Source organism: Aricia agestis, chromosome 11, assembly GCF_905147365.1.
Source record: "Aricia agestis chromosome 11, ilAriAges1.1, whole genome shotgun sequence".
In the NCBI taxonomy this organism is placed as follows: Eukaryota; Metazoa; Arthropoda; class Insecta; order Lepidoptera; family Lycaenidae; genus Aricia; species Aricia agestis.
Window position 1 is genome coordinate 9,198,418 of NC_056416.1, and position 10,311 is coordinate 9,208,728.

Consider the following 10,311-nt stretch of genomic DNA (forward strand, 5'->3'; position numbering starts at 1 on the left):
AAATACATATTATCTTATCGATCGCTCATCAAGTCATTACCTCGGGTGCAGGCCTCGATTCAGATTTGTTACTACCAGTGTCACACAGAATTCATAATTATTACGAGTACAACATTACTATTAATGTAATTGTTGTCGGGCTGTCGGCTTACTATACTCCACTCGGGCTAGCTTGTCGTTGACTCCCTGTCAAAAACTTGTAATTTTCCATATAAAACCACGATAAACAATATCTGACACTTCATTGTCAATCGCGGTTTATATGGAAAATGACAAGTTTTTGACAGGGAGTCAATGACCGCTAGCGACAAGTTAGCCCGAGTGGAGTATAGCTGTAATAAATGTCGAAAAAAGAGAGAAACTAATAACCAATTTGAACATTCAACTTTAGGAACTCTACAACTATTTCTATACCATCTATGAAAGCTTTTTAGATTGTTTAAAGAATTCATTCGGATTTTTGTAGCATTTTAGCATTTTCCATCAGGACCAGCAAACAAGTTCGATATCTATCTTGCTTGTTAGTACAGCTTCGACATTTGAAATACGTCCCGAGGCAAAACGTCATTTCAACGTCAACGCCCAGGTATTTACCTAAAAGCTTCGTACGGTCACAGAAGTATATATATAGTATAGAAGTAAATATATAGAATATATTCATGCGTGTGAGCTTGCAAATATACGTGCTTTAAGAGTATTTCGGAGGTCACATATTTTAATATAATAAGCTTGAGATAGGAATAAAGTTATTTGTACCATTTAAATTTACAGCGTTTACTTTGGTTCGATAAACATTACGTTTCCTTTTGGTGTGTGGTATATTTTTTACTCAATATGATGATTGAGTAAAAAAATATACTTACAAGCACTTACAAGGCTGTTTTGGCGCGTGGCCAAAATCAGATATTGTGGAAATTTTAAAAATTGCTACCATTTCTAAGGTTTCTTTCTACGGAAGAGTAGACAGATCGCCAAAGGATATATTCTCAAGTATTTTATCTCTACCACTGTCAGTATATCTATTCTTTTGCTTTTCTACTGTGCTAACCCTAAACCTGCTGGATGTTTTAAAAATTTCAAATGAAGAATGTGTTCGGAATTCAACGGTATTGGTCCATCGCGGCGGGTCATCGTTTCTTGGGCCGAAGTTATCGTGATTCGCGACGTGAAAACGAGTTCCCGTGCCGCTCTCCGGAATAGTTCCTTTCAATGGAACTTAGGAGCTGAATTTGAGCTAGATTCTAGAATAAGTATATTTCATTGACCTCTATTATGTCATGTAGCTAGGTATTGTTTTTTTTAAACCAGTCTATTTTTCATCAATATTTTAGAGATATAACCATATTCGTAGATATGTTACATACATTATACTGCTTTTGGTTGCCTAGAAGAAACGGCTTTCAGCAGTAAGGCCGACAATTCGGACGTTTTTTTTTTTCTTAATTTCTGTAAGCTGATTATTTTTGGGGTTCCGTACCCACTACCCAAAGGGTAAAAACGGAAACCCTATTACTAAGACTTCGTTGTCTGTCCGTCTGTCTGTCTCCAGGCTGTATCTTAAGAACCGCTTTAGCTAGACTTCTGAAATTTTCACAGACTGTGTACACTGTAGGTATATCTGTTGCCGCTAAAACAACAAATACTGAAAACAAAATATAATTAATATTTAAGGGGCGCTCCCATACAACAAACCTGATTTTTTCGGCCTTTTTCGCTCTATATCAATAATGTGTACTTTAATATTTCATAATAATATTAAAATAAAATAAAAATTTAAGGGGGCTCCAATACAAAAAACACTATTTTTAGCCTATTTTTGCTTTGTAACGGCACGAAATGGTACCTTCGTGCGCGAGTCCGACTGGAACTTGGCCGATTTTTTTTGTTCGACTACAGAGGTACAACATCAAAATATAACGTTTCCCGGGCTCCTCCTCGGTCAATTAATTTAATGTCATATAGATTGATCATTGTTGCGGACAAATTGAATTGTGATAGCATTATAATCAGTTTTATGAGCTATCAGCTGAGATAGTACAACAAAAGTACTAGATTCTGGGAAGATAGCGGGATTTAATTACATCGCGCATGAGTTGGTAGTGCATATAGTGCTTACGCTATATTATCTAGATCCAACTTTTCAATTTTCAACCTTATTGCTGTAGCTCCACGACTGTGCAATGTGCATAATATTTGTTAGTATTCGCTTCAACGAATTTTGGATCATCTTTGAGCATTTAGTTATAAATGCATTTGGTTTAAATTGAAACGAGTTTGTACTCAATAATTTGGTATTTGTAATTTTTAAGAATTGAAAAACTGAATGTTAAATTAAGATGCAGCAAACTTCAGGACTAACACTAGTGACTATGCTACTCAAAAACACGATTACTCACGAAACAATTTTCTCGATAGAAAAAAATTGTGAAGTTGCTAAACTGCTAGTTTTGACTTTGACTTGGCGATGATTCCGCGTCGTCCTTTTTCACCTGGCATATGAAAGACGGGCGTGAGTGTGAAGAGAAGGAAGATCAAAATAAGTTTGGTAAAGATGTAACAGTAAACACTTTTGCAATATTATTATACAATGAACATTATGGTGCGATTGTGATAATAATACATGGACTGTAAGGGGTTGTTAATTGCAAATGTATTCCACGTGTCCATGAGGTCCCATTGCCCGCAACATGCATAAGCAAATTGCCCGTCTTACGTAGATAACAATGTTAATTCATTGTTGAATATTATAGTACCACTCAAAGTACCCAAACTTCATTTAAGATTTTGATTAACTTGTGGCCAACAGACACTTCACAACACACCTTTATGGATGTTTCTGAATGTTCAAATGTCATATTATTAACTTTTATTTTTTGGTATTTCCAGTTTATTATAATTTTATTTTCTATGTAAAAACTTATTTGTAAACATATTCTTAGAGGGAAATAACCACCCTATAAGTATTATAGTATTTGGGACAGGTTAAATTATCCACATATTGGTAGATGAGTGATAAATTGCATTTAATTAACAGATTGAAAATTATTTTTACTGACAGTGTTTTTGCATACAAAAATACTGCAAGGAATCTACGCAAGTTTGACCCCTTGCCATATTTAATATGGCAAGGGGTCAAACTTGTGTAGATTCCTTACAGCTATATTAAATATGGCAAGTTTGACCCCTTGCCATATTTAATATGGCAAGGGGTCAAACTTGTAAATAATTTTCTTATATTGAATTCAAGTAAGATTCTCAATTTGAGCATTGCATTTAATTAACGGAATGAAAATTTTTTTTACTGACAGTGTTTTTGCATACAAAAATACTGTAAGAAATCTACGCAAGTTTGACCACTTGCGTAGATTTCTTACAGTATCTTTGTATGCAAAAACACTGTCAGTAAAAAAAATTTTCATTCTGTTAATTAAATGCAATGCTCAAATTGAGAATCTTACTTGAATTCAATATAAGAAAATTATTTTTGTCTGTTCTTGATGTTCATATTATTAACTATTGCTGGACAATGCTAAGGCTATTATCAGGGCCCCCATAAGGGCTACTGGCGCCTGGTGCAAAATAAGGATTTTGGCGACCCTTTAGGCAAATTTTTTGGGTCCTTGGTTTTGGCGCCCCTAGAGGATGGCGCCAGTGTGCATTGCACACATTGCACATATGGTAGCAGGAGCCCTGGCGATTCTGTTTTCTTCACCTGTATATTTAAGGACTTACTTACGTTAACTTACTTACGTTATTCAATATAGAAACTGAATAATAATAGCCAAATTTATATAAAACTCCTATCTATAGTTAAAATTGTCAATAGTAGTGTAGTTACATCATCAGAACAAATTCTAAATGGAGGTGAAATGTTACTAAATTTTCCAGGTAGGTAATTTTAAAATTTATTCTCCAACACTAACAAACACAATATAAAAGGAATTATCAAAATCGGTACATATATCCATTTAGTGAATTTTATAATAATAAAGACATTAAAAAAGATAAGTTTATTATATTGTATAATGTTTGGGCTAAGCATGTTTACTAGCCCAACAAAACCATTTTGGGGGCCCATTTTTAGTTTTACAACACTGCATCACTAAGCAAGATATTTTTGTGTCAAACAAAAAATTACATGCACAGTGTTAATTAAAAAATAAATAAATACTGCTTACATATAAACTTACCAGTGTCTGCAGGTGATGCTATTTCCACCAAATACAGTAAAACCATGAAATACACACAAAGTTTGTTCAAATACATCTTGAACAGTCGCTCCATTTCTTCCATTCCACCATAAAACGTTACTTGTTTCAGTTTCGAATCTGTTATTTTTATAACACTTAACTTTTTCGTTTGTATTTAGACATTTTACTCTAAGAAACACGCCTTCTACTTATTCAAAAATCGTTGCTAGGGTTTTATGTGGTCACAACATTGAATAACACCTGTGGGAATTGCTCGATTTCAAACATACGACTTACAAAAGTTCAATCAACTTTTAAATGCCCAAGTATACCTTCTACATTATTGTAATCACCAAAATGAGAAGAGTTAAGGTGTATATTACACTCAAAAGTTGTTATTTATTCACATTTTCTTGGAAATATAAACTTTTAAACAACTTTGAAAGTTTCTTAACTTTGTTTCACAATCACTTCATTCAACTTGAAGGACGCTAACAAAACGCGTGCGTACCCAGTGTCACAGACAAACAATGAACTTTCTTGACATTATTGACAGTTGCTATTTTTGACATACGCTCAATGACATTTGTTTGACAGTTCTTGAGCAGAGACAAGAATATTATTTTTATTTTAATAATAATGATATTGACTGAAAATTTTAACATCTTTATTTATTTTAGTACGTAAAATAACATTAAAAATTTAGGTTTGAGGTTTCATTGGCTCATTGCTTACATAAATAATGTTTGTATTATAATATTCTTTTATTAAAAAAAATATTTGTAAAATCACCACATATATCACCACACATATACATTAATCTTATTTTTTTTCTAAAAATATATAAAATAAAACAAAGGAAATAATACATAAGATAAAAACAAATTTATGTTGCATATCATATTATTTGAAAAATCTGGTTCCTTTTTATTATTGCTCAAGCTCAAGACATTTGAACTATGTCTAATTTCATTGCCGTTACTTAGTACTTATAAAAAAAAAATGTCTATGGACCCAGATGATTGATTGCGATTGAAAAAAAAAATCTTTCTTTTTGACTACTCAGTCATTTCGGGTTGTTGCGGGATTTAAATCCTAGGTAATCGCTGTTTTTACAGATATACGTGATCAGGGAAATTGTTATGAATTAAATACGTTATAGTTGTTTTCTAGTTTTTATAATATTTCTGTGAAAATTCGTATAAGAAAGTGGTAATCTTCAAATAAAGTTCTATGTGACATTTCCCCGTGTGTATAGTTTCCTAACCTATTTATGTCAACATTCGTTGTATTTTATCATTACAGCAGCCATGGTGCGTATGAACGTATTGAGTGATGCCCTAAAATCCATTCACAATGCCGAGAAGAGAGGAAAGAGGCAAGTGCTTATCAGGCCTTGCTCCAAAGTTATTGTCAAATTCCTCACAGTGATGATGAAGCACGGCTACATTGGAGAGTTTGAGATCGTCGACGACCACAGAGCTGGAAAAATAGTTGTGAACCTCTCAGGAAGACTAAACAAATGTGGTGTTATCTCACCCAGGTTTGATGTCCCCATCAATGATATTGAAAGATGGACCAACCTTCTTCCATCTCGACAGTTTGGGTAAATATCTTTCTACTTATCTTAAATAATTTACTACTCTAGTATTTAAGCTTATTCTGTGGTATGCCTAAACCAAATAAAATTATTATATACCTAGGCATAAAGCTTAGGCAGTTTTTAGGTTATACAAGCATAAAACATGGATTTATGTTAAAGTTTGTCTACAATAAGTGCAGCATCAACTGCAGGTCTAAATTATTTTGATCTATATATATAAAAATGGATTTACAAATGTTAGTCGCGCTAAAACTCGAAAACGGCTGGACGGATTGGGCTGATTTTAGTCTTAAAATATTCGTAGAAGTCCAGGGAAGGTTTTAAAGTGACACGAAGTTCACCGGGGCAGCTAGTATAGGTATAAGAGTAGATGTACTACTTTAATGATGCTGCATTTCTCTTCAGTAGCTTTTCTTGTTAAATTACTTTGGTAGTCCGTAGTGTAGTTTCATGAATTAACAATAAATCATAATATTGTGTTTGCCCTAGCCAAGGAGTTTAAATAATAGTTCTTGAAGATAGGAGTGCTGTATTGTAAATAAGTTGTATTAATGTTTTTGTCCTAGCGAGTGAGTAATACTAACTCTTATTGGCAAAGTTTTTGCTTGTCGATTTATAAGCATCTTATTTGACTGTGGATGCTTATAATTTGTAGATATTCTTAAATAATGATTCTTTAGGATTATTTCAATATATATACCTAATACAATCATATAATAAATACATTTTTACTTACATTTTAAAGAAGGCACTCACAGACTTCAAAACTTTTCAACGCACTTGACTAGTGTTTGTAAACAATTTTTTTCATAATTATGGTGTCGCCTGGCGTACTGTTTTACCAATCCAAAAGACGGGTAATTTATTAATTAACCATCTAGCGAAACACTTGTGTACCTATTGAACACTACCACATAAAAACACGTTTAAGTGAAGAGAGTAATCTGGGCTGCTCTAGTCGCCCTAATGGTTGACGCCAGAAAGTTTTCCTTTGCTATTCGTACTTAAAGCAATTAAAAAAAGATTATTTTATTTCCTAAAAGGTGACAACCTTGATTTCGTAATATGTGCTATGCAATAGAAAGAGAGCGCACTTGTAGGTGAATATAATCGTAGGCACTTAGCACTGTGCGGTCTGAATTTGAACTTAATAGTATCGTAATTCGTAGCATGAGTCGTTAAGTTCGTCCCCTGAGCAAACAACCTTGGCCATACATTTGCCGCGTTGCCGAGATCGCACCAAAACCTTATTGTTTTTTTACTTATCTTAGTTCAAAATTATGAAGCTGGTGAACAAAACCGGATTAGTCCACAAGTTTTTTTTTTTTTTTTATGAAATAAGGGGGCAAACGAGCAAGTGGGTCACCTGATGGAAAGCAACTTCCGTCGCCCATGGACACTCGCAGCATCAGAAGAGCTGCAAGTGCGTTGCCGGCCTTTTAAGAGGGAACAGGGTAAGGGGAGGGTAAGGATGGAAAGGGAAGGGAATAGGGTAGGGGATTGGGCCTCCGGTAAACTCACTCACTCGGCGAAACACAGCGCAAGCGCTGTTTCACGCCGGTTTTCTGTGAGAACGTGGTATTTCTCCGGTCGAGCCGGCCCATTCGTGCCGGAGCATGGCTCTCCCACGTATAAAACTACTACTACTACTACTGAATTAATCCGTTTTTGTTCGAATATTGATTTTTTAAAGCCTTATTAACTGCATCAATTCCTGTTAATTATTTAATGAAATAATTAACAGGAATTGATGCAGATGGGTCAAGACAAGACGATTCGAAAGAAAAAATATTTTTGCACACTGGTGGACTTGTCCGGTTTTGTTTGCCAGCTCTTCAATTATCCTAAAAAAAAAATTAAAATGGGGAATATGTAGTGGTATTGTCGATCTTGTCGATCTATTGGCGTGTGTTTTAAATTAATTTGTAAATCCTAAGGAGATGCTGAATGTATGCTTGAATTTTAATAAATTGGTTTTATTTTGGAAGCTGATATCATGAGTATAATAAACAAAAATAGAAAATTTAAAACGGGGAAAAGAATGTTGATATACTGAAGATTATTGCTGTATTTTTATTATAACTTTGTAGCTTTTAAATTATGAGTTTATAAGGCTTTAAATATGGTAAATTACAGAATCTCCGTAGGGAAGGTCCTCCATTCTTTAAATGGGTTTCGCAAGTGGATCTTCTATTGTTACTAATATGTATTCTGTGGTAAAAGTAACAGTTATTTTGTTCTTTATAAATAAAGGGTAACTATAGTAACAAAAATTAAAAGAACTTTGAAATTGGTATTCGGTGTCAAAATGCCAGTCTTTTTACAATATACGCACAACTACCGCGGATCGCCAATAGCTCTTGTTGGTCGTCATTTGATATGTTGTGCTAAAGTAAAACACAATGACATAATTTGATGTTGCTTTATAGGTAACATTGTACATGTTGTTGATGACAAAATACTTTAAATGCATTAAGTTTTAAAATATTTTTTTCAATTTTTTAACAAGTTCCTTCTATCTTTTCAGATACCTAGTTCTCACCACGAGCGGCGGCATCATGGACCACGAAGAAGCGAGAAGGAAACATCTTGGAGGCAAGATCCTAGGCTTCTTTTTCTAATCTTAACTCAATATAAATGAAAAAGTATATTTTGTTTCATTTATTACTTTATGTATGTATAGCATTCATTTACTTAGTTAAGTTCCTAGCAGTAGAATATACTTAGATAAATGTAGAATTAAATGAGATGAAATAATTGTAATTAGCTCTAGATAATTAGATACAGGTACTAAAGAATATAAACATACAATTTAACGATTTTTAAAAACTTGACACCTTAATGCTGTTAATATTGATCTCTACTTCAGTCTTTATTTTTTTTATTTAACTTAGGCATCTTGGCCCATATTATAAATACCTTATAGACTAACATACATACAATTATACTAAAAACTAACACTTACACTAAAACATGTGTTAGTGTTAGTTTTTAGCAACTTCAGTAATCAGCATTCAACATATTTATGCTGAATGCTGATTACTGAACAATTACACTACAAGATACGAGATATTGCCATATCCCCAACCTGCGGCCCGTCGCGCCGGGACTTTATCTGTGCTGTAGCCTGTGGCCCGCGTGATAATTTATCATTTTGAAATTAACGCCCACCCGGCAAAATGATGTAAAGTCGTGAATTTTTTCCACTTTTAAATTGTTAATATTGAAGAACTTAATATTTTTTTACCCTAAAAATTTTTTGTTGCGGCCCGCAACACCAAGATAAAAAAACATGTTTGTGGCCCGTGTGAAGAAATGGTTGGGGACCACTGATTTAAAGAAAGATTACGATATTACAGCTTCTTTCTTTGTTTATTTTCCTACAACTATTACAGCAGTGTTTTCACGCTGAAAGTAGCACCAGCATAAACAGTAAATATCAAGTTTTGTTTGATGTTTGACAATGTTTCTATCAATATTTTGATATGACAATAAATGTGCAACATGTAAGATTTTTGTCGAATTGTTTACTGTAAATGCTAGTGGCGCCCTCTGCTTTGATCTTTGAGTAGTATTCCCTATGTTTTAAAGAACCATTTCCTATAAAAAATAGACATAAAACGCTTTCTCTCTAGCAGCAAATTGAAAATAGGATTGAAATATACTTTGTACAATTGTAAATTTACATTTCATGAGAATAACACTTTGTAGTTTGATGAAAAAGCGACTGGATCAAGAACTAAATTAATGTTGCTGCAACATACTACATAGTAGTTCCTTGTTTGATCCAGTGTTGTATTTAAAAGATTACGAGGAATGGAGCTAGATGTTTTAGATCGAGATCAAACTAGATTTTCAATATATTGGTAATTTAAAATGTGAAAATTCTAGTCATAATGAATAATAACTTGCGAAGACTTAAAATAGAAAAATAATATAACGCCTGTAAGTTTTATATAAGCAAATACATTCTGTTGTGTAACGAAACATAGTGTTCTGTATTATAATTTAGTGGCAGTAAGAAAATTTATAAAAAAGCTTTAGACCCAATTTCACCAACCACTGTTTGTTAAATCCTAACAAGGCATTACTTAACGGACCTTAGAAAATTAAACAGACTGTCAAAATACTTATGTCCCACAGTAAAAATTTAACAGCGGATTAGTAAATGCAATGTCCTTATACTAACGATGAAATTTATATTTATTACTCTATGGTATTAGGTACCTATTTCCTCTTGAATCGCTAATAATTGTTGGTTGGTTCATTTTCTGAAATTAATATTTCAGAACTAATCAATTTCATAAGTCTATTTAGGTTCTACGTTCAACTATGGTCTCAAATAGGTATATGAAATGAAACACAAAATTTCATATCAATTTGGATATTTAATTTGAAATTTTGTGACTCGCCTTGATCAAAGTTCATTACAAAAAATGCCAAGTAGACAAAATAAAATGTAGTCTGGCAGTATGTAGATTGTACTTATTGGTCAGCATGTATGTGGTAACTGGTAGG

General features: G+C 33.2%; 2 protein-coding genes across 10 annotated transcripts in view; one reads left to right on the forward strand and one right to left on the reverse strand.

The window, feature by feature from the left end:
- Positions 1-4,701, reverse strand: part of LOC121731596 (protein sidekick) — a 67,068-nt gene extending 62,367 nt beyond the window's left edge. For all 8 annotated transcript variants that reach the window (XM_042121098.1, XM_042121096.1, XM_042121095.1 and 5 more), the window contains exon 1: positions 4,191-4,701. In XM_042121098.1, coding sequence (XP_041977032.1) covers positions 4,191-4,293 — 103 coding nt within the window. In that variant the 5' untranslated portion in view covers positions 4,294-4,701. The remainder of the gene's footprint in view (positions 1-4,190) is intronic.
- Positions 4,702-5,192: 491 nt separating this feature from the next.
- On the forward strand, positions 5,193-8,441 carry LOC121731912 (40S ribosomal protein S15Aa). Of its 2 annotated transcripts, none has more exons than XM_042121599.1 (3): positions 5,193-5,289; positions 5,496-5,796; positions 8,321-8,441. In XM_042121599.1, exons 2-3 carry the CDS (start codon positions 5,501-5,503, stop codon positions 8,412-8,414), a joined length of 390 nt encoding a protein of 129 aa, XP_041977533.1. In that variant the 5' UTR covers positions 5,193-5,289; positions 5,496-5,500; the 3' UTR covers positions 8,415-8,441. The 2 variants fall into 2 exon arrangements, with proteins under 2 accessions (XP_041977533.1, XP_041977534.1); XM_042121600.1 differs by lacking the exon at positions 5,193-5,289 and adding an exon at positions 5,378-5,402.
- Positions 8,442-10,311: the final 1,870 nt, after the last annotated feature.